The 26,760-nt window shown below is 60.2% G+C and overlaps 2 protein-coding genes across 8 annotated transcripts in view; one reads left to right on the top strand and one right to left on the bottom strand.

The window, feature by feature from the left end:
- The window catches only part of ANKRD13B (ankyrin repeat domain 13B), a 17,386-nt gene extending 9,692 nt beyond the window's left edge, over window positions 1-7,694 (bottom strand). For 2 of the 4 annotated variants that reach the window (XM_059997050.1, XM_059997053.1), the window contains exon 1: window positions 7,164-7,694. In XM_059997050.1, the coding sequence (XP_059853033.1) occupies window positions 7,164-7,277 (114 nt within the window). In that variant the 5' untranslated portion in view covers window positions 7,278-7,694. Of the gene's footprint in view, window positions 1-5,156; window positions 5,175-6,929; window positions 7,040-7,163 lie in introns of those variants that run through there. The other 2 variants (XM_059997052.1, XM_059997054.1) reach the window with 2 other exon arrangements.
- On the top strand, window positions 7,200-26,760 carry GIT1 (GIT ArfGAP 1). Of its 4 annotated transcripts, none has more exons than XM_059997049.2 (21): window positions 7,200-7,217; window positions 17,090-17,223; window positions 17,689-17,801; window positions 17,923-18,028; window positions 18,536-18,753; window positions 18,839-18,933; window positions 19,270-19,312; window positions 21,203-21,229; window positions 21,419-21,467; window positions 21,937-22,009; window positions 22,583-22,680; window positions 23,101-23,212; window positions 23,341-23,474; window positions 23,581-23,733; window positions 23,845-24,075; window positions 24,166-24,219; window positions 24,410-24,496; window positions 24,616-24,689; window positions 24,797-24,979; window positions 25,110-25,173; window positions 25,350-26,760. In XM_059997049.2, the coding sequence occupies exons 3-21, from the start codon at window positions 17,689-17,691 to the stop codon at window positions 25,560-25,562; spliced, it is 2,127 nt and encodes a 708-aa protein (XP_059853032.1). In that variant the 5' UTR covers window positions 7,200-7,217; window positions 17,090-17,223; the 3' UTR covers window positions 25,563-26,760. The 4 variants fall into 4 exon arrangements, with proteins under 4 accessions (XP_059853032.1, XP_059853031.1, XP_059853030.1 ...); XM_059997048.1 differs by lacking the exon at window positions 7,200-7,217 and adding an exon at window positions 11,284-11,560; XM_059997047.1 differs by lacking the exon at window positions 7,200-7,217 and adding an exon at window positions 11,284-11,560 and having other exon boundaries at window positions 21,203-21,467.

The raw sequence follows: 26,760 nt of genomic DNA, 5'->3' as shown, positions 1-26,760 counted from the left end.
CTTCCCTTGTGGTGCAGTGGTTAAGACTCTGCACTCCCAATGCGGGGGGCCCAGCTTCGATCCCTGGTCAGGGAGCTAGATCCCACATGCATGCTGCAACTAGGAGTTCACATGCTGCAACTAAGGAGCCTGCCTGCTGCAACTAAGACCCGGCACAACCACATTAAAAAAATAAAGAAAAGTAAATGTGTGAGTAAGTATAAGAATGCCAATAAAATATTTAAAACCCACAAGAAAGTGGCTGGGGCATCACAGTTGACTTAAGGGAACAGAAGGTACTAGAACCCAAGCATTCACAGAGGGAAACCCCAGTGATTAGCAAGCTAGATTCCCCCCTTAGCACCCTTGACAGGTGCAGAACATGCAGGCAGTGGGAACAGCAGGGGTAGGAGAAAGGCTCAGGACTGAATACAGGGGGGTCTGGTTAAAATTCAGAACCCCCTCCCCAATCTTGTAAAGCTGGGAGATGTCCCCCCTTCCTCTCCACAGGATGCCAGGGGTGTATTCTTTATAGAAATTGAGCTTCAGATGTACTGAACTCGGACATTGGTCTGAGGATGAGGTCACGGGACTGAAAACTGGTGAACAGTGAAAGCCCAGTCCCTTCCCTGCCTCAAGTCCTGAACCACGGGCAGCCAGACTGCACATAACACTGCCCCTATCCTACCCCTAGCAGGAGACTGGAGAATTCTTTCTTGCAGGAACCAGAGGCACCACAGACCTCTGGGTACAGAAATCTGGGGATCCTACCAATAAGCAGGCCAGTCATCTTAGAGCAGCACCCATCCGTTAATAAGCTGCACACCCCCCATCCTTAAATATGCCCCAAGAGCCGAGGGTGACTGGACACTTGAGGAAAGCTGCCAACCTGAAAGATACCAAAACATGCAAATAGATGCTAAAAACCCAGAGGAAACAACTGTCAATGCAGGAAACAGAAGAAAAAAAATTTGGGGGGGGGGGGGACAGTAAGTTACACCCTGAGAAAAATATGGAAAGGAAATTGAATTCATGAAACAAAAGGGGACGTTCTGACCTGTGACTTCTTTCTCTTGCTTTTTTTTTTAAATTAAGGGTACTTGAATGAATTTATTTATTTATTTATTTATTTTTGGCTGTGTTGGGTCTTCGTTTCTGTGCGAGGGCTTTCTCTAGTTGTGGCAAGTGGGGGCCACTCTTCATCGCGGTGCGCGGGCCTCTCACTGTCGCGGCCTCTCTTGCGGAGCACAGGCTCCAGACACACAGGCTCAGTAGTTGTGGCTCACGGGCCCAGTTGCTCCGCGGCATGTGGGATCTTCCCAGACCAGGGCTCGAACCCGTGTCTCCTGCATTAGCAGGCAGATTCTCAACCACTGCGCCACCAGGGAAGCTCTCCCTTGCTTTCTTTATGCCAGCCATACCTGGACAGCTTTACCTGCCCCAGTTCTCCCATCACAGTAAACGGCACCTCAGTTCACTCCCTTTCCAGGTAAGAAACATTAGGACTGTTTTTATCTCTTCTTTTTCTCTCACCTTCCATATCTAACCCATCAGTAAAATTTGACCTTACAGGCTGTACCTTCAAAATAGATCCAAAGTCATCTTAGTTTTCACCACCTTCAGGCTACCCTCCTGGTCGTGGCCACCCCATCTGTCACCTCATTCCGCCCACTCTTCTCTTGGTTCCTCAGGTCTGTTCTTCACAGGGCCCATCATAGGTGCTGTCATTCTGTGAAATATTCCTCAGGTCCTGACGCCGCTTAGCTCAAAATCTCTCCACGGCTTCCCATCCAGTTGAGAAAAGAATCCTGGACATCTCTTTGAACTCACATGCTCTCCCATCTCTCCAAGCTCCACTCCTGCATATCAGCCTTCTCCGGAACCATCTTCTCCTGGATACTAGCAGCCACAAAGCTGCTTCTCTCACTTCATTCAGGCCACCGCTCACATGTCACCTCCTTAGAAAGGCTGGTCCTGACAACCCATCTCAAATGTCAGTTGCTATCTATCTATCTATTGTCCCCTATCCTGCTCTAGTTCTTTCCCAACATTGAAGTGCTTATTTATTTTTTCATTGTCTCCCTCTCCTAGACTGTGAGCCCCACAGAGGGACTGTCTGTCTTGTTCAGGGCTACATCCCCAGTCTCTGGACAGCCTCTGGCACATAACTGGTGCTTGATAAATGCTTATTAAACAAATGCATAGATGACTTTTTAAGGGACATGGGGAAGGAAGGCAAGGCAGTAAAGTGTAAAATTGATTAACCGGTAAATACTTGTAGAGGTATATTGCTTATAATCATGGAGGCAAATACCAGAACAGCCTAAAGAGTTCAAAGTGGTTGCCTCTGGGAGGAGTGGGAAAGTAGTGAGGACTGCTACCTTCTAGCAACAGTTACATATTTTAAACATGAGTGGGAACTCCTTCGTCAAAAATAAGACATTTAAAATAATTCAGGTTTATATAATTTGTATAACCCTGTGTTGGCATTTCTTCATTTCTAAATATACTGGGAGCCTCAAAAAAACCCCAAAACTGTGCGTGGCCCCTGTGAGCGGCCCCCCTGCTGCTGCTCTACATGAGCTCCCCAGAGGGGAGGAGAGCCTCTTACTGGTTGAGCTGGGCCCCTCAGGGTCCGACCTGGGTGGGGTCCTGAGTCCTGGGGTGGGAGTGATGCAGGATCCATAGACCCTGAGCTGGCTGGGTCATGGGGGGTGTCAGGAAGAGGCCTTCCCATGGGGCCGCAGCCCAGCCACCCATGCCTCCCACCGGCCCCGCCCCAGATGCTGCTGCCGCTAACAAGGCCCCAGGGAGCCAGCAGGGCCCGGTCCCAGGGCTCCAGATGCCACCTGCCTCCTTCCCCCTCAGGTGACCCAGCTCCAGGCTCCACAGAGAGGCTGGCACTGCCTGCCAGGCAGGGGTGCCCTCCCTATCCACACTCCACAGGAGCTCTCCCGACTCCCCAGGGTCCCCAAGACACCACTGTCTTCCGGGGCCGACATCAGCCCTGCGTACTGTCAGCCGAGCCCCAGAGGAGTTTCCCCCTCCCGTCCCAAGCCGGGCCTGCAGTGGCAGAAGCACCTTGCTGGGGGCCCAGGCGGGAGAATTCATTAACTTCCTCGGCAGAGGCCTGCTATTTAATTGCTGGAATGAAAAGGTTTCCCAGGAAACCCAATAGCCAGCCCTCCCCACCAAGAGAGCGGAAACTCTGCACCCCAGCGGGCCTCAGCTGGAGCCCAAAGCAGGGGTCTTTCGAGCTTAGGAGCTGGGGCTCCCTGAGCAGAGTCTCCCTGCTTCCACTCAGGCACCTGCCTGCACACACACACCTGCATGCACACACACACTCGTACCATAAGGACACACACTCTTACTCCTGCCTCCACACTCACTGTACATGTGCACCCCTAAGTGTACAAGCACATGTGTGCCCAGGGGCCTCTACTCATGTAACACACGTATTTGCCAGCACATTTGCACATGCACACTCCTTGAACCCACATGGGCTAGCAGGGTATTTTTCAAAGTTGTTTAGCATTAGCAGAGTCCTTTTGGTAGGTGAAATCTTATAAGAACATTCCAAAGGTACAGACTAAACACAGGTGCTGGAGAAGCAAGGTGAGGGGCCCAGAGCCTGGGGCCCCTTGCCTGCTCAGCCTGCGGCTCCCTTCCTTGCCCCGCTCCATCCCCCAGCCCCAGGGAAGACAGCCAGAGTCTGGTATGGCCTCTGCTCCTCTGCTCTCCCACCAGGCAGGCCTGAGCTCACTCAACGGGGGGAGGGAGGCAAGATGCTTCCCCAAGTGGAGTCGGGCCAGTGGGGGTGGCACCTGCTGACTCCCCCTCCGCCCATGCCCTCCACCCGCCCCTCCGCCCTGCCCCCTCCACCCGCCCCTCTGCCCACCCCCTCCACCTGCCCCTCCGCCCACGCCCTCCATCCTGCCCCACACAGCCCCTCCCCCTCATCCCAGACACATGGATATTTGGTTTCTAGGGTTTGTGGCTCCCTCTCCTGAGCTTCCCGACTCATCAGCTGTGGTGACAGCCCAGGACTGCCTACTTTGCGAGGAGAAGGGATCACAGGCGCTCCTGGCACAACAGGTACTTAGGGTGAGGCAGCCTCTGTCTGAGTATCCGGGGGCCCCACGATCCCATCTCACCTGCCTCTAGGTCAGAAGGATGAACCAGGGAAAGCAGGAAGGAGGACCATGGTGGAGGCAGCCGCCAGAAGAAAGAAAATGTTTCTCTAGGACCACAGTCCAGCCTCCTCCAGAGTGCCTGTTGCCTGGGAAGAATCCTGCTCTCCTTGGCCCTCCCACAGGGAGCTATTCAGTCTAACCTCCACCTCCCACCCCCAGGGAACACCAGGGACGCGTGACTCCAAAACCAAGGCCATGCCCAGCTGTCTGGACCTCAGGCCTCGTGCCAGCCAAGGGGGAACTGGCACATCCACTACCCTACAACCCCCTGCCCCCTCCCAACCTGGCAGAGCAGGTGTGTGGCAGGAAGCAGGGCACCCAGCAACCATTGTATTGCTGGGCATTGGCTAGGGGTGATCATGGACTCTTCCCTTCACCAAAAAACACCCGCTGAGCACCTCCCATCTCCCTGCCACTCCCTGCTTCCAGGCCCCATGAACCTGCTCAGAAGCCTGCCGTGCCATCCCCCTCCTCCTTGGCCAGCATTGCCAAGCCTGCCCACGGGAGGGCTTCTGCAGGGCTTTCTTGGAGTGAAGAAGAGGCAGCTATGACAAGTGAAGACCAGGGAAACCCAGCTGCTGTGTTTTTGAGGAAAACCCAGCTGTTTTCTGTGACAGTGGGTGCCAGAAGGACCAGAGATCAGGGACCCCCAGATGAGATGCCTGGGGTCAGATGCCTGTTAAGTGGCTGCCCCCAGACCCATCACTGCAGGAAATGGCTGGGGTGGGCATCCTCAGTTCTCCCTGGGAGTCTGAGGCCCTGGGGACTGAGCAGTGCACATCTGGATGCAAGCATCACTCTGGGTCAGTCCTGGAGTCGAAATACAGCCAGGGGGCTCTCCCACCCAGACTGACTGGCATTCCCCTTCTTGGCACCCCTGACTCCTTTATGGTTGAAGAAGGGTTTAATCTCAACCAATGCCCTATATTCCCCCTGGCCTGGATCAGGGCAGGCAGTATCCGTTTCAGGAAGACAAAAACTCACCAGGGTGAGGGGATGAGTGGGTGGGGATGGGGTGAACCTGGTCCCTGGTTTCTGTGGCAGCCTGAGGGGAGCAAAGAGGAACACACTCAGTGGTCCAGACCACCCCTACCTGCAGCGGGTTCCAGTGCTCCCCATGCAGCCTCACCCCAGGAAGATGACTGCTGACCTGAGGACTGTCAATCAGAGAGGCCTGGGTGAAAAAGCCTTTTCTTCTAAGGCATTCTGCCTCTCTCCAATCTCTGCAAGAAAAGGACCACCCACCCCTTGGGCAAGGGAGTGTGACTGAGGTGATCCGGACATTCAGCCACTAGCCTTCTTCCTAACAATTCTTCGACCAACCATCAACCATCCCATTGGGAAGTTCCTCTCAGATCATACTTAAATCCCTCCAGCTGTAACCTCTATCAGAGGCTTGTCTTCTCTTGCCCTCAAGGGGAGGAAAGCAGAGAATGAGCCAGAAGAGGCTGGACTGTTTTAGCACCCTGCACATCACACTGTACTTCCCTGTTCACACTTGCTTCACCAGAACGGGGTTTCCTGGAGGGCATGGGCTCTGCCTGGTTTGTTCATCTCTGTCCCGCAGGATCCACCACTCTGACCTCGCTTCTGTTACCAGTGGCTGCAAACCACTTCCTTTATGATGGATAAACAGAGATGTGGTTTGAGGAGCAACCTGGAGCATCCTTGTGAAAGCAGAGGTAGAATGGAAGTGGACACCCCGACCAGAGATGGAGGCTCAGGTCACCCCAACACTTCCTGGGACTGCTGTGCAGAGCTGGGTGCTGCACTGGTCTGAGGGCTCAGTGGTGGAATTCAGAGACACACTCTGACCCTCACTTTGCTCACCATCTGGGGATGTCCTGCTCTCCACCTCACTCTTCCCTTGGGAAGCAGACAGCTCCTCAAACTGAACTTCCTGTGACTCAGGAAGTGGCCCTCAAAAGGCATATTCCCAAAGGGACAACGCCTTAGCAAACCACTCCCAGCCCAGGGCCCCAGGATCTCAGATCTAGGCCAAGTCTGCAGGCCTCAACTGGAGACAAACCAGGGCAGGCTGGGCCCAGCCCTCGCTCCTGCCTCCCCACCCTGGAGGGTTAGTCGTCCATGCCACCAGTGCCTACCTGTGCCTGAAGGCCAACGGCGGAGTTGGGAACTACTTGTGACCTGTGCCTGCCTGCCTGCCTGCCCTGGTCCTAAAGAACGGCCAGGAGACCCCATCCCTTACCTTATCTTCTTGGAGGCCACCGCCCAGCCAAAGCTGGCTGACCCACCCATTCTCACTGACTAGAGGAACCTGGTAGCCTGCTCTGTGTGCAAACCCTCGAATCCTGCCAGAGTCCAAAGGGCCCCTCGCTGCCTCAGCGCCTAGAAGCCAGGCCCCAGCACCAGAGGGCAGGAGAGCGCCTTTCAGCACCTGGACAAGGCCCTACAGGGCTAAAGCCAAGAGGGTCTCTCTCTTTACTCCCCATTCCTGAGCCGGGTCTGAGGGATCCAGGGGCTCTGCCCAGTCTGAGCAAACAGATAAGCGCTCATCGTGAGGGTAGAGGGCACTGGGTGGGGCTGGAATGTCTGGGAGTGTCACAGCCTCTTTGATCTTTGACCCGTGACCCCCTCCCTACGCAGGCCTTGCCCACCTCCGCACACTCACGCGGGAGGTGTTGCTGCCGAGCTGAGTGGGGCGGACTCTGCTACCGCGTGGAACACAGATGGAGCCGACAGCCCCTCCCCGCAGCCCTCACTGCCCCCGCGGAGGAGGGGCACGGCGTCCCCTACCCCAATCTGGGAGGGTCCGGAGCACGTGTGGGCCGCCAGTCCGGGCCGGAGGGAAGCGGGCGGGGGCCGCTCCCATCACCCTCTCCGGGTCAACAGCACAAAAGCGGCGGCTGCGAACAAAGAAGCGCTGCAAACTCGCCAGGGGGGCGGGACAGCCCGCGCCGCGCCCCCTCCCCAAGCCGGGCGGGCGTGCCCGGCCATGGGGTCCTCGCGGCGCCCCGACGGCGCTCTTACCTGGCCGGCGCGGACCTCTTTCTCCAGCTCGCGGTGGCGGTTGTGCCACACGAGGTAGTGCAGCGGGTACTTGCCCTCGGGCCCCTTCCTGGCGGAGGCGTTGGCGGGGATCATCGCCCGCTCCTCATGCCGGGGCCGCGGCGCCCGGCCCGGGAGGAGGGACCGCGCCAGAGCCAGGGCCCGGAGCCGCGGGGCGGGGGGCCAGCGCTGCTTGCTCGCAGGGCTGCGGCTCGGGCATGTGCTAGCGGCGCCGGCGGGCGGGGGTGGCGCGCCCGGAACGGTGCGGGCGGCGCGGGCCGCGGGCGTCCTCGCGAGGCGGCGGGCTGCGCGGAGAGGCCCCCACCCGCCCGGAGAGGGCGCGGGCACTCGGCGGCGCGGCGCGGACTCGCGCCTCGCCTCCCACACCCCCGCGTACAAAGACGCTGCTCGGCCGAGGGAGCAGGCGCCCGCAGCGGGCGCGGGGGCGCACGGGGCGAGGGCCCCAGGGACGCCGCCACCGCCGCCGCAGGGACGCGCGCCCGCAGCTGCATAGCCCGGCCCTCAGCCCGAGCGATCGGCTAGGGATGCGGGGATGCGGGGGAGAGAGGAGGGGGACGTGGGTGCCCTGGGCAGTGCTTGTTATAACTCGGCCCCGCGGCATCATGGGGCTTGTAGTCCGCCTCGTGGAACTGGGGGTGGCGAGTGACCGGAGAAGGTCCCGCAGTGGCCCCCTGATTCACTGAGAGAGTGGGGAGGGAGTCAGGCCTGGCCGGAACGGAGGCAGTGTCCTGACGCCAGTTGGACTGGGGCGCACCGCCACCCGCTGGCATCTTGCCTTTTGCTGGGGAAGGAGGGGGTTACAAGGCCTTGCTCAAGCCTTAGGGGTCGCGGGAAGGTGTGGCCTTCAGGATTGAGTTTGGGTCCTAGTGGAACGTGAGCAGGATCCAGATTCCAAGAAAAGAGTGACTGATGGAAGGAATCCTGAGAAAGGTGCGGGGCGTTAGTAAGGGTCACTGGAGCAACCAGGAATCTGGCACCTGAAATATTGCGTAGAAGTCTTCCCTGCCTTCTTTCAAAATTCAACTCCATCCTCCACATTTGACGTTAGAAAGAGAATGTCTATTAAGGCTGGGAGAACAGACCCCTCTCCCCATACTCTGTCCTCTGCAAGGACCTGAGTGGGGCTGGGCAGAGACAGCAGCAGGTGGCAGCTCCCCACCTCCACCCCATGTGGTCCCCTCTGGAGAGGAAGTGACTGATTCCAGAGACTAACTCCTTCCTGAATAACCCTAGGGCAGAGAAGTCTTTCCAGAAGGGTGCCTGCAGATGCCGTGATAAAAGTGGAATTGCCCTCTGGGACAGCCTATTGCAAGGGCTGGTAGGACCTGGAGTGGATAGGGATTGGGGTGTCTGAGAGAACCTGAGTTTGAATTCCTCCTTACTATCTGCCTGACCTTAAGCAGATTGCTTAAATTTCCTGGTTTCTCGGACCACTCACCTCTAAAATGTGACACTAAATACTACCTCCTCGGGTGAGCTAAGGATAGTGACTGCCCTGGAAATGGCGCATCCCTCCCCCAACCAGGCGGACTGGGACAGGTGGCGGGACCAGGCACAGAGCCTTCTTGAGCCCACCTTATAACAAGACAGGAATAAGGGATTCCATACCAGCCCTACTTAGAACAATCCAGGAAGCATTTTTGTGAGAGGTGCTAGCAAAAGTTTGCAAACTCTCCGAGCCTCTCTCAGGTTTCTTTGTGTGGTCTTCGGTCCTTCCTCCTCCACACCCTGCAGTGCCAGGCCCCGGCGGGAAAGGATGAGGGAGGAGTGGACAGCCTCGCCCCTTTCTCCAGGCTGGGAGGAGCCAGCTGGCGTCTCCCGCAGCCGGAGACCGCTGCCCACCTCCACCACGAGGGGTCAGCAGAGTGTCGTGGCTGCTGCCAGAGTTGGGGAGGAGGCTGGAGCGGAGAAGGGACGGCTAGGAGTGGCCGGGAGAATGCCTGTACATTTCCTCATTAAATTGTTTTTAGAGTCTTTTTGTGATCTGTCTTTAACTGTCCTGCTTCCTGAGGTGGCAAAGTCTCCAAAGGGAAATTCTGAAACCCTTTTATCCCTAGCCCCAGACCCAGAAGCTCGTCTGTGGCGGGGCTGGGGGCTTCGGGAACAAAGTTTGGAGAGTGGAGCCCTGCTTCGGCCACTCCCAGGTAGTCCCAGGGCCAACCAGGAGATGGGGCTAGCGGGGTGGGGGGAACGGGGTGACTTATCCTTCCTCCCCTGAAAAGGCTTGGGGCTTAAGGACGCGGGGAGCTCAGCCTGGATTGGGCGGGCGGGGGGGGGGGGTGCTATCCTCTGGGCAGCCGGAGTTTCTCTTTTTGCCAAGCGGCCCTGGACTCTAAACTCAGGTCGCTTTTCCTCCGGCCTGCGCGCTCCAGCTGCCACGTGCTCGAGACGCGCCCACACAGCAGAGAAACAAAGACAGCCAAGCAATGGGGTTGGCAGCAGCCGCCTCGACTTCTAATAAATGAAATTCCATAGCTGGGGGTCGATCGGGGGTGAACGGGCGGCCACAGCTCGTGGGCTGTGCGCCCAGGAAGAGCGGACAGGCCGCTCCTCCCATCGCCAGGGATGGGGCCACCAAGCCCATGGACAGACTCCTCGGTGGAGTGCAGCACAGGGCGGCAGGTGGTGTTCTCCCTCCCCCGCCCCCCCCCCCCCCCCCCGCGAGGTATCTTAGCTCGCAGAAACCCTGCCAGAGGAGCTGCTGGCTATGGGGGGAGGGGGTGCCTGCAAGAAGATTTTTTTCTAAGGTGCGATTATAAATATACCTCGTGGATCGCAATCTCAAACAAACTTGTCAATCTGGGCTGCAGCGAAAGGCGATGGAGGCAGCTTTGCATATATTTCGGGTGGTGTGACTCATGAACATTACTTGTCTCCCCCAGGGAAGCAGCCTGCCACCCACAAGTCACTGCTGCTCTGGCACCGCTGGGATAAAATCAACCAACTCCTGCACCCCTGCCCAAGGACTCCCCTCCTGCTCCCTTGTTGCACAGCAGGACTACATGCCGATGGGGAACCCTCCCCTAATCTGGGGAACCGTCCCTTAATCGTGTCACCACTGACCTGGCCCTTGGGCCTGGGCCTGGGCACCCCTGCCCTCTCCTCACAGAGCTCTGGCCTTTTGCTGCTGCAGGGATGGGGGTTGGGTGCACGTGGGGCACACGTGTATGGGGGAGCATGCTCAGTCCAGGGGTGCACCCACGTGCGGCCTGCGCCTTCTCTCCCTGTCCACTCCCGCCCACCTCCAATGAGTCTCAGTGTGAAGTCCAGGAAGAAAGGCCACCACAAAAAAGGTCCCTGTATGTTATATGCACACGCCCTGGACACACACACCCCTGGTGGCTCAGAAACACCGTTGATATATACAAGACCGATGCGAAGTGGATATTACTGCACACAGGCACAGTGGTCACTCCTCAGGAGGTCTTCAAAAAAAATTGCCCAGATTCTTTCCTCTCTGGATGAAAGCATGGAGGAGGGATAAATGTCTTTTTAGCCCGGTGGCAGGGGATACATGACCTCTGGCACCTGGGCGTCCATATTGCTGGCGGTGTGCGTAGTCAGCAAGAGTGTGACCACACATACACCTGGACACACAGGCGGACTCATGGGGGACCAGGATGCACAACTCACCCCAAACAGAGACAGGTACCCTGAACCACAGCGGGTACCCTGAACCACAGCCCCTTGATGAGGAAGGGGAGCCCGGGCCTCCAGCTCCTTACTCTCTTCTCTGATCCCCAGGGGTCACTGTCCCCGAAAATGAAGGGGATGGGGCTGTGAGGCAAACTCACACCGTCTGGGGACAGGGGTGCGCCGGAGCCGAGGCCTGGGCCGTAGGAGGCACTGCCGGCTCTGGCCTTGCGGCGGCCGTGGCCCCTTTAAGCGCCCCCGCCCCCTCCCGCCCGCGCTCTCGGCTTCCTTTCTCCTGGAGGCGCGGCAGGCAGGGCCTGGCGGCGGGGCGGGTGTGCAGTCTGCCCCTCCCCCGGTGGGACGGGCCTGCGCCGCTTCCTGCAGGAGCGGCCGGGAGCCGCGCAGGGGGCGGAGAGAGAGAGAGCGGCGAGCGGCGGAGGGGCTGCGCGGGGCGGCGCGGGGCGGTGCGGGGCGGAGGGCGCCCGAGGGCGAGCGGGCGGGCGGGCACGGCGGGTTCCGGGCCAGCCTCGGGGGCGGACAGTTGGCCGGGCTCGCGGAGCCTAGCCGAGGCCTTGCCGGAGCTGGGCCGGGCTGCAGGGGCCGTCGCCGCCCGGGCCCGCCGCCCGCGCCCCCCACGCTGGCCCAGAGGGCTGCGGCCGCGTCGCCGCTGAGGATGTCCCGGAAGGGGCCGCGAGCGGAGGTGTGTGCGGACTGCAGTGCCCCGGGTAAGCGGGGCCGGGCCGGGGGCGGGACCGCTCACCGAGGCACCGCCGGGCGGGCGCCGGGGCCTGGCGGGAGCGCTTTGCGGGGCCGGAGGGCGGGGCGGGGCCGGGCCGGGGGCTGCGGCCTCCGGCCTCCGGTCTCGGCCCCCGCCCGGGCCACTGCGGAGCCGCGTCCTTGGCGGGAGGGAGGCCTGGGGGGCCGCTGTTTCCTCGCGTCCGTGGACCGGCGAGGAAGGACATTACCGGCGCCGCCTCCCACCCCTCAGTATGAGGGAGGAGGGCAGCTGGCTGCCCCCCCTTCCATCTCGGTATCCAAACGGAAGCGCCAGCCTGGGGTGGCAGGAGGGCTGTGGCAGAGGCCGGCCGGGTTTAGGAGGTGGGGGCGAGTGTGGTTTTGTGTCATCTCAGTGCCACCCCCGCGTCTTGCACCTGCTGCTCGCATGGTCTGCGCGCCCGCTGGGGTGGCGGAGGGCAAGGGGCAGAGAGCTGGGCGGATGGGCCAGGGGGGCCTGGATACTGTTTCCTCGGGAGCAGATGACGGGGTGGCTACTCCTAGGACTCCCTGTCCCGGGTTCCAAGGCTCCTCGCAGGGCCTGGTGTTCAGGGCCACCACGAGCCTGGGCATCTTCCCCCGAGGCGTCCCCAGGCCTGGTGACTGGGAGCAACGAGACAGCTTTTACTGGGTTCCAGTAAGGCCTACTTGGAAGGTGGGTTTGGCGTTACCCCAGCCTGGGCACAGACCCCTCCCCATCCCCTAGCCCAGTCTGGCCAGAAATGGGTAGGGAGCAGTGCCGAGGGGTGCCTAGATTCCTGGGATCCACCTGGCTTCCTGGCCTGCTTCTTGGCTATATTTACCATGGTGTTTCCCTTCTCCTTCCCAGCAGAGTCAGGTCCAGGCTGATGTAAACCACCCCCCCCGACCTACTGAGGAAGTGAGGATCAGTGACCCAGAGAGGCTGCTCCATTCTGATGTGGGAGGACACTGCCAGTGATGGGGCTCAGCAGCTGGCCTGGGGAAAGGAAAGCCCTGGCCCTTGACCGGCTTCTTTTTAGAAAAGGCGCCATCTCCCTGGGAGACCTCTGGGCAGGCTTGGGGGAGGGTGGGGTTGTCTGTGAACCTCTGGGCACAAAATAAGTGTGAGAGTGTGGGGTGCTGTTTTGTGGGCCCGTAACTTGCAGCCACCCTTTGGACAGGACCAGGACCCCAACAGGGAACTGTGGGTGCCTGGCAGAGGCACGGTGATCTGGGTGGTTTTGACCCTGAGGCCTCCTCTCAGGGCATGTCATGGTCTAGAGGGCCTTGAAGAAACTATCTGGGGGGGGGGGCGAGGGAGGAGAGAAGGGGTGTCCCTACCCCTGATTAGTTAGAAACTCTCTCCTTACCCCAGCTGCAGGCAGGTCTGGGGATGGACGGGCTGGGAGGAGAGCTTGCCTTCTGTCTGTCTGTCCGAGGCTGTTCTGCACCTCTGCTGGGCAGACGTAGCAGTGGGGGAGGGCAGGTAGGACTGGGAGGGGGTTGCTTAGTAAACACTTTATCAGGGAAGCCTGGATTTTGGTGTTGTCTTTGTTTCCAGATTACTCTGTGACTCATGGCAAGACTTTCCTCACTCTGGGTCTCAGTTTCCTCAACTCTGAGGCAAAGAAGTTGGAGTAGAAATGGTTTTTGAGGACTGTTCCACCTCCAAGTCTGTGGTCCTGATTCTGGGCCAGGGGGACACTGGGCAGCATTAGCAAGGCAGTTATCCTTTCTCTGCTGCATTTGACTGTTTGGCTGGAAGCCTCTGGATGTCCAGTGGGCATGGGCAGGAGTGGTGTGTATCTGTTGTGTTGGGGTGCCCAGCTCCCACCCCCAGTCCTCATCCCACAGAGCCATTTGTGTCCCCCTGGAATCTCCTTTTCCCCTGATCCAGAATACAGATCAGGAAGAGGCAGGTGGTGAGGTCAGGATGGTGGGGCGTGCAGGGTGCTGATGAAGTCTTGCTCATCCCCCCACCCCGGCACCTAGCATGGTGTCTGGCACATCGCAGGCATTCTTCAAGTGTCTGGATGCTTCTCAGGACCCCAGCTGACTCTTTGGGGCTACCCCACACCCCGACCCTATGATGCATGGCGTGGCATTTTCAGTTTGGGACCTGTAGCAGCCCAGGTAAGAGGCTTGAGGGAAACCAGCAGTTTGGAGCCCAGGCCCAGAGCCACCTCCTTGGTGTATGCTTCCTACCCAAAGTCGTAGGCTTCTCATTGTGATAGGAGCCCTGCAGTCCCAGCCCTAGGAATGGGGTCGTGGCCTTTTTGTGGTTGGTTAATTTGCAGGGTCATGGAGGTGAAAGGTAAGATGCAGCCTGACCCAGAAGGGCCCTGTCCTCCCTCTGCTCACAGGCCTGGGCACACGGGACAAGTGTGAGTATGCTGTGAGACGGCTGGGCATAGCCTGGCTGCTCTGGCAGCTGGTGCCACCTCATTAGGCACCGTCTGTGTCCCTGCCTGCCTTGGGAATCCAGGAGAGGGCCAGGGGTCGGGGAACCCTGGAGAATGTTTTCCTGCCCCTCCACTCACCCTGCCGCACAGTCCTGGCTTCTCTGTCAGGGGCCTGCGCCTCACACCACAGGCCTTCAGGCAGCCTTCCCACTTTGGCAGCCCCAGGCACAGGCGTGAAGACTTCAAGATGCCCATCCTGCAGGCACCTGGAGTGAGCAAGGCTGGCCACCAGCTAGGGACATTTGGGAACCTGCAGGCTCATTTGTCTTCATAATGTAGATTATGGGGTGGGGTGAGCGATGGGCTTCCTCTTTTACTGAGGTATAACTTATGTACAGCAAAGTGCCTTTATCTTATTGTTCAGCCTGATAAGTTTTTACCTGTGTATATACTTGTGTAACCACAGCTCCGATCAAGAGGTAGAGCATTCCTATCACCTTATAGGGCTTTCTTGTGTCAACGCCCCCCAGAGGCAACCGCCATTCTGACCTCTATCCCCATGGATTACTCTTGCCTGCTTTCAAGATGGTGGGCTTCTCCTTCTTGTCTAGTGAGGATCTGGTCCCTAGATAAGAAGAGGCTGGCTCCGGGCCCTGGAGGTCACCAGTGGCTTTGGGTGGTGACATGTATTCACCTTAATAGAGGCCTCCATGGGGTTGGTGCTGGTGAACATTATCCCAGGACCCCTCCTGCCACTTGCTCACACGTACCAGACGCCCCCCCACCCCACGACTGAGGCAGAAGCCCAGGGGGAAGGTTGGCAGGGTACTGAGGAGGAGACCACATCCCCTAATCCTTCTGCCCCCTACCCTTCTGCCCTGAGTTTGGTTCTGGAAGCCTATTTGGGGGCAAGAGTCCCTTAACCTTAAATTACAATAGCCATTTGACTCTCAGAAACCCTTCCTGGCCCTTTGGCTTAGGAACTGGCCTAGGTGGGCCTTGGGGGCTCCTGCTTGGGTAGGCCCAGGCCCCTTGGACATAGGGAGTAGGTAGTAAGGTGACCCATCTGTGTCATCCAGAACTGAGCTGGCACCAGTGTGCCCCAGACCAGGACAGTGTCCCCTGCCCACCCTTCCTATTTCAGGTCACCGTGGAAGAGAGGGAGAACCCCTCCCCCAGGCTGGGGGAGTGCCGAGCAGAGCCTTGGACCCCTTTCCCCAGATCCTGGTCACTGCCTCATTCAGGGGCTCACCATGTCTGGTCTGGCCCTGGATATCTGGCCGCCCTTCCCAGGTCTGGCTTCTTCGGTAGGGCCACGGGCTTGGGGTGGAGGCCTTAGAGCTGCCCATTTATGATCCTGGCCTGGGCGGCTCCCTCCTGACAGGAAACCCCACCATTTCAACAAGAGGAATTCAGGCTGCGTCATTTCCAGCTTCCTGCCTGGGCTGGCGGAGGGGGCTGGCAGGCAGACCCCTGACCCAGTGGTGTTTGGGGGTGGGGGGGAAAGGAGCTTTACATGCCTGGGGGGGCCTCACCGTTTGGGTAAAGCCAACACTAAAGTTTGCTCTAGGGCTCCCCCTCTTGGCACAGATGGCGGGTCCTTTCCTCGTGGGCCCCTCAGCCTCCGAGGAAGGTGTATGGCCGGTACCTCCTGCATCCCTCTGCCCTGTGTTGGGGGGATCCCTAAAGAAGTCCAGACCCAAAGAACTGAGCCCTCCTCCTTTCACCTCCTGTTTCCATGCCATGGAGGGGACACTCACCACGGCAGAGCTCAGGCTGTATCCTGACTCAGTTTCCTCACAGTTCTCTGGCGAACACTGGTAGAAGTCCTTGCAGGGAAGGGTATGAGAATTGCCTTCTGGTTGGAGAGGCTCTCATTACCCCAAGCCTGTCCCCTCCCCTGGTGGGGGCCGCTCTGGACAACATGAGCACTAGGGGCGAGGCAGAGAGCCAGTCCCCACCCCCTCACCCCCCGCCAGGACGGGGCTTCGTGAGACAGGCCGGGGGCCTGGGCAGAGCACAGTGTCCTGCGAGAGAGGCTCCCTGCCCCCACTCTCCAGTGGCACACAATGGCTGCTTTCTCCCCCGTGACCTTTCTGCAGCCTGAGCTGTATGCAGCTGTCTCCTCCCCCTCTCCCAAGGGGCCTGGGATGGGTGGCATCTCCCCTGCCCTGGAGAAGGACCCCAGGAGTTCCCATCCTGCTCTGGTCCCCCTTCTTGCTTCTAAAGTTCACTTCTCCCCAAGGAGTGGAGAGTGGCTCCCATGGCCCTCGCCCACTTGGGGCTGCAACAGCAGCTGGTGTGGACATGGCATGGTCTCCAGCGTCTAAATGCCTGGGTTCACATCCCAGCAATCCCACTCATTAGCTTAGCTGTGTGGCTTTGAATAAGCACCCTTACCTCTCTGAGACACTGCTTCCTCATTGGTAAAGCAGGGGTAGCATTTCCCACCTTGCCTGACAGTCATTAGAGGTACCGTACTTACGGCACCCAACTGGTACACAGTGGGTACTCAGTCAGTGTCAGTTCCTTTGCTCTCTCCATCCCCCTTAAGAGGGGCTCCAGCTCACCCCATCACTGGTGGTGTCAGGAGACTCGGTCATGAAAGGGGCTCTTACCTGCCAGGATGAGGACAGAGGCGGGAGCCCTCAGAGGGTTGTGATGGGTCAGGCAGGTGAGCTAGTGGTTCTAAAAGAAGCCTGAGTGTAGGAGAAATGTGGCACTGATCTGGACACAGGAGTGCCTAGAGATGTGTGGCGTGCAGTCCTTGGGGACTTCTGCCTCCCTGGGGCAGGGCTAGGGTGGCAGCCTTGTTCCCTGGGGAAAGGCTGTGGAACTGGTCGCAGTGGCTGCAGGACAGGAAGCTTTGCCCACTGAGTAGGCCCTGGGGACCACACCTCCCCAGAGGGGCAAAGACCTGTAGGAAAGGGCTTGGCTCTGATGGGAGTCCCTCCCACCTCCAGAGCTCAGCGTCCTCATCGCTGGTCCAGCTCCCAGAGCCTTGGGGGACTGAGAGCAAATGTACGTGGAGTTCTAAGCGTCGTGCAGGCCCAGGGCGGTGTTCAGGAGGCCTCGCCCGTGTCTGGCTGTGGCTGACCCTTCCCCCCACCCCGGCAGACCCCGGCTGGGCCTCCATCAGCAGGGGTGTGCTGGTGTGTGACGAGTGCTGCAGTGTGCACCGGAGCCTGGGACGCCACATCTCCATCGTCAAGCACCTTCGCCACAGCGCCTGGCCCCCCACTCTGCTGCAGGTACGGGCTGTGCTGGGCCGTGCTTCCTTCCCCGTAGCGTGTGCTGAGCACTGGCACGTTTCCCCCCCGCACCCACATACACAGCTGTCTGGATCCCGCAGCTTCCGGGGGCAGCACCCACCCAGGGCAGAACCCAATCCTGACCCTCTCCACCCGGGCGCCGGCCCACACGGAGAGGAGGCTTCCAGGACCGGAGTCACACAGACCTGGGCTCTCACCCCAGCTCTGCCACCTAGTAGCTCGGCCATGTGGTGTTGAGTTTAACGTCTCAGAGCCTTGGTGTGCCCACCATGTCACCCGAAGTGCTAAGCAGGACCCGCATCCTTGGCTGGGATGGCCTGACTGGGTAGGGGTGCAGCGGTGCCAGGCACACAGTAGGCCTTTTAGTACTGTGTCCAGCCTGGTGCTCGGAGGTGTTCCCCAGCGCGCAGTGGGCATTCTCACTCTGGTACCTCTTCCCTACAGATGGTGCACACACTCGCCAGCAACGGGGCCAACTCCATCTGGGAGCATTCCCTGCTGGACCCCGCGCAGGTGCAGAGCGGCCGGCGCAAAGCCAACCCCCAAGACAAAGTCCAGTGAGTCGGGCTCGAGGGGTGGTGGCTGAGGTTGTGCGCTCAGGGGCAGGAGCCTGGGAGGTCGCTGGGCAACTGGCCTCTCCCGCTCTGCTCCCCATTTCCTCCTGCGTGCTCCATGCAGCCCCATCAAGTCAGAGTTCATCAGAGCCAAGTACCAGATGCTGGCTTTTGTGCACAAGCTGCCCTGCCGGGACGACGACGGAGTCACCGCCAAGGACCTCAGCAAGGTTTGCGGGGCCCCACAGCGGAGGGCTGGGCCTCTCCTCTCCTCACCCACAGTGCCATCACCACTGCGCCCTAGGCCCCCAAGGCAGCCAGGTCAGGCAAGCATGGTGGGCACGGTGGAGGGACGAGATTGCGTGGTCAGGCCGCGTGTGAATAAGGCCCCTCCGCTCCCAAGTGGACACACGAGGCTAAAATTCTTCAGCTGCCGCCCGAAAGGCAGAAAACTCTGGGCAGTTTCTGAGCCTCCCAGAGCCTCGGTTTCCTTATCTGTAAAATGGGAAAGAAATAGCATCTACCACAGAGTTAACAGCTGTGGTAGGTGGTGACCGACTGCAGCTGTGATTAATTGGCATGAACTCCTAGTGGGAAGCCCTCTGTCTCCTCGACAACCTAACTTCAGCTGGGCCCCTTGGAGCTGGTAGGAGTCCCAGGCGGGCCTGGACCAGGGGCCGCTGGAGGTGGGAGGGGCCCCCCCCACACCCGTTTGTGGCACACTCTGCTCCTCACAGCAACTCCACTCGAGCGTGCGGACGGGAAACCTGGAGACGTGTCTGCGCCTGCTGTCCCTGGGTGCCCAGGCCAACTTCTTCCACCCAGAGAAGGGCACCACACCGCTGCATGTGGCTGCCAAGGCAGGGCAGACGCTGCAGGCCGAGCTTCTCGTAGTGTACGGGGCTGACCCTGGCTCCCCTGATGTTAACGGCCGCACACCCATTGACTATGCCAGGTGAGGGTCCGCTGAAGGGTGAGGCTCAGGTGGGTGTGGGGAGCGGGCTGCGGCTGTAGGGCTGAGCCATGCCCCCTCCCCACAGGCAGGCGGGGCACCATGAGCTGGCGGAAAGGCTAGTCGAGTGCCAGTATGAGCTCACTGACCGGTTGGCCTTCTACCTCTGTGGACGCAAGCCGGGTGAGCAGTGTGTGGGGCAGGCTCGGCTGGGCCAGGCAGGTGGGACCCAGACACACCCCAGCAGCAGGTGCCATGGTGACAAAGCCGGCTGGGGAACAGCGTTGCTAGGCAACTGGCTCCTGTGAAATTGCTGCAGGCTCTGGGCTGCAGCGTGTTGGGGTAGGGAGTGGGGGTGGGCATAACTTCCAGCCAGTTCCCAGGGCTCTTGGGGGTGGCCTGCCCTCCTCCCTTCCCCTGTCGCTTCTGGGTGCCAAGCCCTGCTCGTGGCAGTGAGGTGGGCTCCCAGCTGCTAAGGCCACCCAGCACCAGTGACTTGGCATTTTTATTTTTATTCAGATCACAGGAATGGGCATTACATCATCCCACAGATGGCAGACAGGTGAGTGCCCACCTGACACCCCTTCCCAGAGGCGGCCTGGATGCCCTGTGGGTGCCAGACCCCCAGAGCCGCCCCCACCCCCCAACTCTTCAGCTTTAGGGGCCTGGGACCCCCACCCCCATTCCCCTTCGGGGCTGGAGGCACAAGCATATCGCAGTCCAGTCCTCACTCCCTAATGCTGGGCCCCAAGGCAGGTAAGAGATGTTGACTCAGCACACGGCCAGCACAGCCTAACCCCCGTGGCTGTCAAGCACATGGGGTTTGAGTACCAGAAACAGACCCCCTAGGAGCAGCGGATCACTGAGTTCTGTTCCCAGTGGCACTGACCCCAACTGTAAAATCTTTAGACAAATTTTTGCTCTTCAGTGAAAAGGTGGTGGGCCCTGGGAGTTTGACTAACTTTGGGATTCTGCCAGGCCAAAATTGGGCAGGGGCTGCGGGCCCAAGGCCAGTAGAGGTGTTTCTGCCTCTTATCCAAGAGGCCCCAGGAGCTCAGGCTCGGGGTGGGGGTGGGGGGTGGGGTGGGGGGATGCTCACCCAGCTCACAAGATGGATGCTAGCGCCACCTGGTGGCTGCCCGCGATGGCCAAGCTGTGCCTGCTGGCCTGGATCTGGAGAGGAGGCTCCCTCCCTCTCCAGAAGCCAGTGTGGCCAGATGGGGATGGTCAGACCTGGGCACCTCGGATTCCTGAACGCCCAGATCTTCTCTCTGCTGAGACCCCAAGACACCCCGCTACTTTTCTGGTCTGATTTTGCCTGATGTGTCTGCCTGCTTGCGTGTGTGTTGTAAACGTGTTCTCAATGAAATGTTAACCGACCACCTTCCCAGTGCCAGCTGTTCTTGCCGCTGGACCCAGAGGTAACTCAGGCGTGATCCCTACCCTTAAGGAGATCACAGCCAAGAGGAGAGGCACCCTAGTCAGTTGTAGTCCATTGTGGGGAATGCAGCAAAAGAGGCAAAGGCATAGACGTCAGAAATGCTGTGCCAGGAACTACAGGCAGACTGTGTAGCTGAAGCATGTGAGAGGCAGGGAATCCCAGGAGCAAGACTGGAAGAGAGACGGGGCAAGAGAGTGGCCGGTCCTGAGCCCCGACAAGAGCTGAGACCACCCCAAGAGCAGAGAGGTTCCAACACGGTCGTGTGGAGTCTGCTCTGCCGCTTACTGGCTGTGTGGCTTCAGGCAGGCTCCTTAATCTCTCTGAGCCTTAGTTACTGCTCCTGGAAATAAGGGTGACTTTCTTTCTGGGCTTCTGAGAGGATTAAATAAGATAGTGCCTGCAAAGCATTTAGCGTTTTTATTTCGTTTATTTTTTTGGCCGCACCGCGTGGCTTGCGGGATCTTAGTTCCCCAACCTGGGCCCCCGGCAGTGAAAGCACCGAGTCCTAACCACTGGACCGCCAGGGAATTCCCTAGCATATTTTTAAGTGAGCTTTTTGTTGAAGTGTGCCATACATAACCTGTTACTATTGAAAAGTTCTTAAGGCGAGGGGCAGCGCAGCCAGATGTGTCAAAAATACCTTGGCTTCTGGGTGAATAAAGGGGTGCAGGGGCAAGACTGGAAGCGGGAAGATGGGTGAAGAAATGTTGCAAAAGACCAGGCAGGAGGATGGAATGGCAGAACCTGGGGAAAGCCTGGCTAGGGCTTGAGGCTGAGGGAGGTTGCAGGTGACCCCCAGGAGCTGCCGCTGGTGCGGTGGATCACTGAGAGGAAGAGCGAGCCGGCCGAGGAGGGGCTGGGGGGAAGACGAGTTGGGCTTGGTACACTCTGGGTCTGGTGTGTGCACGGCGACGGGTCTGAGCTTGACGTGGGAAGGCGTTTGCTGCCCTGCTCCTGGGTAATTGCTGCCTCTGTCCTGTTCTTCCCTTTGCTGCCTTCCTCTGGACTTAGATCTCGGCAAAAGTGCATGTCTCAGAGGTATATGGTGCCTGCTCGGGGACAGGCTCTGGAGGTTTGGTGGGGCAGGGAGGCGTTTGGTGTGCAGCACCTGGGGTGTCGTCTCCCTGGGATCCCTGCATGTTTGGGAGGTCACTGGCAGGGGCCTGGCCACCGCTCACATCTGGCCCCTCCCCTCTTCCCCATCCCGTCTCCCTCCTTCGTCCACAGCCTAGACCTGTCCGAGTTGGCCAAAGCTGCCAAGAAGAAGCTGCAGGCGGTGAGTCTCCTCGGGCCCCTAAGGCTTGGAGCTGCCCTCCATCTCTGACCCGCCCCCGTCCCTGCGACGACTGTCCCTGCGACGGCTCCCCCTTTCTCTGACCTGGTGCCCTCTTCTAAGTCTTGGACCTGCCCCTCACTCTAGTCTCCTCAGTCGCCTGTCCTCCACCTCCGCACCCCTCGCCTTTGACCCTGGCTCTGCCCTCCTAAGGCTCCCAGGGCACGAGGCGCATCTCTAGCTACCTGGGCACTAACCAGTCTGCTTTGGTCTCCCTCTGCCTCTCCCACCTCGGAGCTTGGCAGGCAGACCCCTACCCCAGTTGCCAGTTCTGAGACTGGGGGGAGGGCTGGGCGGCACAAGGGACACACAAATCGTTTTTGACATCTTCTAAGATCCTGGTGAGCTGGCTTGCTTGGCACTGGGGGGCCAGTTGATCTGACAAAGCCTGGGTCCCCGTCTCCGCCTCCAGCTCAGCAACCGGCTTTTTGAGGAACTTGCCATGGACGTGTATGACGAGGTGGATCGAAGAGAAAATGACGCTGGTGAGCCGGGAGGGGATCGAAGTCTTGGGCAGAGGGGACAGCGCGCCTGCCTGCTGGGGAGGGGCTGGGACCTGGTGTGGCTTTGGGGTCCTTTTACTGGGACTAGGAAGAGGTACCGGGGGCTGGTCTGCCCGGCAGGCCTGCACGTAAGCCCCGGCCAGCTGTGAGCCCAGCCCAGCAGGCAGAGCATGCTGAGCTGGACGCGGCCAGCCTGCTCCTCCCCCCAGCGCCCTGGACTGGGGCTCCTCTGCTCTGGCTGCCTCCCACTTTGGCTCTCTCCCCAGTCCCACTCCGCCCCCTACATCCCTTCTTCCTGGCCACAGCCAGATTCCAGCCCAAACTCCCGGTTGGCAGGGGCTGGCGGGAGGGAGTCGCCTTGTTCTGTTTGTCAGTCCCCAACCGGCCTCTCCCTGACCCAGCCTTACTTCCCCTGTCCGGAGACCACCCCTTTCTTGAACACCAACACTCGGTGGGCATGGGGAGGAGCTCGGAAGGCTGTGCTCCTCGCTTTCCCACCTCCACCCCGTGGGCCTGGCCACCGCGGACCATCCGCTCCCTGCCCCTCCCCCCCAGTGTGGCTGGCAACCCAAAACCACAGCACCCTGGTGACAGAGCGCAGTGCCGTACCCTTCCTGCCCGTTAACCCTGAATACTCAGCCACGCGGAATCAGGTGAGTGGGCTGGACCGGGGGCGGGGGGGGCTGGGGCGATGATCTCCCCTCCTGGGGTCACCAGCTCTATGGGTCCTGCCCTTCCTGGCAGGCTGCTGTCTGGGCTGAGTCTTCCCCACTCCTGGCTGCGGCCTCTCCCTGGCCCCGCTGGCTCTGGGATTTGGGGATGGGGAGGAGGCTGTTCTTTGGAGCATTTGGTGAGCAGCCCCCTGGGGAGGTGTTCCAGCCTCTTCCTGAGAGCTCCCCTAGGCACCCCGAATCTGTGTCATTCCCCACCCCCTGCCCTGGCCCGGCGAGCTGGTCTGGCACGTTTTAGCTGTGGTTAAGTCAACTGTGGGACGGCCTGGCTGCTTTGTCCCCATCTCTGTGTGTCAGCCCTAAGGGCTTTCTCACACCGGCCTGGCCCTTTCTGCCTCTCAGGGGCGACAGAAGTTGGCCCGCTTTAATGCCCGAGAGTTTGCCACCTTGATCATCGACATTCTCAGTGAGGCCAAGCGGAGACAGCAGGGCAAGAGCCTGAGCAGCCCCACAGGTGGGAAGGGCGTGGATGGGGGCGCGGTGGTGGGCACTGTTCCAGGATATTCTCTCTCATGGCTCCCTTCTGGGGGTGGCATGGTAGATGGGCCGTGTGAGCCCTGAGTGACAGGCCTGTGCCCTCAGACAACCTCGAGCTGTCTGTGCGGAGCCAGAGTGACCTGGACGACCAGCACGACTACGACAGCGTGGCCTCGGACGAGGACACAGACCAGGAGCCCCTGCGCAGCGCCGGTGCCACTCGGAACAACCGTGCTCGGGTCTGAGCGCTGCCCCTCCCCACGCCTCCACCAAGGCCCTGCTCCATCCTCTCGTAGCTCGGGCCTCGGGGACAAGGGGACTGACGGCTCACATCTCCTTCTGCAGAGCATGGACTCCTCAGACCTGTCGGACGGGGCCGTGACGCTGCAGGAGTACCTGGAGCTCAAGAAGGCCCTGGCTGCCTCCGAGGCAAAGGTGCAGCAGCTCATGAAAGTCAACAGCAGCTTGAGTGATGAGCTCCGGAGGCTGCAGCGGGAGGTGAGGATGGGGGCCTCCCAGGGCCCCAGTGCGGGGAGGAGTTACCCCCTCCTGGAGGTGGTGGAGCTGCCTGGACCATCCGGAGTGTCTTGACACCACTCTCACTCTCAGATCCACAAGCTGCAGGCCGAGAACTTGCAGATCCGGCAGCCGCCAGGGCCAGTGCCCACAGCCCCACTCCCCAGCGAACGAGCGGAGCACGCGCCCATGGGGCCTGGCGGGAGCACCCACCGCAGAGACCGCCAGGCCTTCTCCATGTATGAACCGGGCTCTGCCCTGAAGCCCTTTGGAGGCCCGCCTGGGGATGAACTCACCACCCGGCTCCAGCCTTTCCACAGCACCGTGAGCTGCCTACGGGCCTCGGGGTGGGGGGTGGAGACGGGGCTGGGACCACTGCAGGGCCCTCCATGACGCCCACTGTGCCACCCCCAGGAGCTGGAGGATGACGCCATCTATTCAGTGCACGTCCCTGCTGGCCTTTACCGGGTAAGCAGGGCCTGAGGGAGGTGGGTCCGTTCCCACAAATAGGTTGTGAGCGCCAGCAGGTGCCAGGCTCTATGCTGGACGCTGGGCACAGGGATGACTAGACACACATGGTCCCAGCCTCACTGCAGGGAAGCCGCAAGGTGGGTGGGGGGGGAGGAAGAGACTGACTCCAGCCCTGCCTGGGTTTCAGGTCCGGAAGGGGGTGTCGGCCTCAGCTGTGCCCTTCACTCCCTCCTCCCCACTGCTGTCGTGCTCCCAGGAAGGAAGCCGCCACTCGGTAATGTGCATCCCCAGGGCCAGAGAGATGGGCTGAGTGAGATGTGTGCTTGGGAGGTGATGGGCGGGGGGTCTGTGAACGTGCACCTTACCTGCCACCCCTTCCCTGTACCCCTCCAGAGCAAGCTTTCCCGCCATGGTAGCGGAGCGGACAGTGACTATGAGAACACGCAAAGTGGGGACCCGCTGCTGGGGTGAGGCACCCGGGGGAGGGGGGGGTGAGTGGCCCCTGAGCGTCTGTGAGGGTGTAGGCAAGCGGCCTCATGGCTGGAATGCCTCCCTCTCTCCTCTCTAACCCCAGCCTGGAAGGGAAGAGGTTTCTAGAGCTGGGCAAGGAAGAGGACTTCCACCCGGAGTTGGAAAGCCTGGATGGAGACCTCGACCCTGGGCTTCCCAGCACAGAGGATGTCATCCTGAAGACGGAGCAGGTCACCAAGAACATTCAGGAATTACTGCGGGCTGCCCAGGAATTCAAGCATGACAGGTATGGAGGTGGGCGGAGGCTCGTATGGACTTCTGGGGTGTTGCAGAGGGTAAGAGAGGGACCAGTGTTCCACTGTCCCTGGGAACCTTCCCTGAGAGCCCTCCTAATTTACCCTCCCCTCCCCCCATAGCTTTGTGCCGTGCTCAGAAAAGATCCACTTGGCTGTGACTGAGATGGCCTCTCTCTTCCCAAAGGTACAGGGGCCAGAGAGGGGAGCAGGACTGGGCGGCACCTCAGGTGGGGCAGGGCCTCAGGGCGGGGCAGGTGTAGAGGATCTGACAACTACCTGAGTGGAGCCATGGACACACTGGGCCATATCATGGCTCGTGGTTTGAAATCCAAGGCCCGACTCCCTCTGCCCTCCCTCCAGAGGCCAGCCCTGGAGCCAGTGCGCAGCTCCCTGCGGCTGCTCAACGCCAGCGCCTACCGGCTGCAGAGCGAGTGCCGGAAGACGGTGCCCCCGGAGCCCGGCGCCCCTGTGGACTTCCAGCTGCTGACTCAGCAGGTGATCCAGTGCGCCTACGACATCGCCAAGGCTGCCAAGCAGCTGGTCACCATCACCACCCGAGAGAAGAAGCAGTGACCACTCTCCCTGCACCCTCACCCGCACCCTGGGACCTCACTGGCCATGGGAGCTGGGCCACTCCAGACACTACTCCCCACCCCAACAGAGCCGCTGGCACAAGTGCCCTTAGTGCTGCCACTCTGACCTGGCAGCCAGGTGCCCTGGTGCCCGTCCCCCTCAAGCCCCCAAGGATGGGGAGGTGAGGTGGCAGGAGCTTCTGTCCCCTACATTCCATGCACCTCTCCCTGTACATAGCATCCCCTCCCCCTCTAGTGTGCCGGGGCCTACAAGGCGTCACTCCCAGCCCCTTGCCCTCTAGGGCACCCTCAGCAAAGGGTCGGGTGGGGACACTCCAAATGGGGTGGTTCCCTTACATGCACCCCACCCCCATGAGCCAGTCCAGCCCTATTGGGGGCTGAGCGGGGGCATCCCCCCTTGTACATAATACCTGTGGATGTCCCCACCCTGTAGCCACCAGCCCCCTGCTGCTCTCCTTCAATGCCAAACGGCCCCAGCCTAGGGCACAGGCCCCAACCTGTGCTCCTGGGGTCCCCAGCAGCAAACAAACACTGGAAAAGTCTTTTTTCTCTCTCTCCTCTCTCCCACCCCTTAATTTTAACGTTGTGGTAACTGAGTGTCCCTGCGTGCCTGCGTGTGAGTGTGCGGGGCGGCAGTGCCGTTCCGGAGGCCTGGCCCGACTGGAGTTTTGTGAGGGGGGGAGGGGACCAGAGCAGCGGGACCCGTGTTGGGCGTTGGCCCCTCCCCCCCCATCCTGGGGCCAGGGACTGCCGGGTAACCAGCTGGGGTCCTGCCCTCTGCCTCCCCTCATTGTTCCCCCCACTCATACCCTTTCACTATGAACGTAAAAGGAAAACCACTTGGCTCCATCTCTCTTCCCCTCCCTTGTGGAGGGGGACTGTGCTGGTTGGGGCAGAGAACTGAGCACCTGAGCCTGGGGCTGGCTCCCCGGGGTCCCTGACTCAGCTGAGAGCCCCCTCCCTGTAACCTCTGAGAGGCCAGTGCCTGCAGTATCTGGGTCCCTGGAGCCTGGGCTGCAGCCTGGGAAGGCTGAGAGGCAGATGGCAGCGCCCACCAGCTCCTCTCCCCGTCCCGCCTCTGTCCCCGGGGGCCAGGCTCTACCTGTGTGGTGGTGGTGGTGGGCTGAGTGTCAAGATGTGTGTCATGTACATTTGTATCAAAAATAAATAAGTGACCA

The sequence above is a fragment of the Delphinus delphis genome, chromosome 19, assembly GCF_949987515.2.
Source record: "Delphinus delphis chromosome 19, mDelDel1.2, whole genome shotgun sequence".
In the NCBI taxonomy this organism is placed as follows: domain Eukaryota; kingdom Metazoa; phylum Chordata; class Mammalia; order Artiodactyla; family Delphinidae; genus Delphinus; species Delphinus delphis.
The sequence above is the reverse complement of the archived record's forward strand: the minus strand, read 5'-3'. Positions and strand labels throughout refer to the sequence as shown.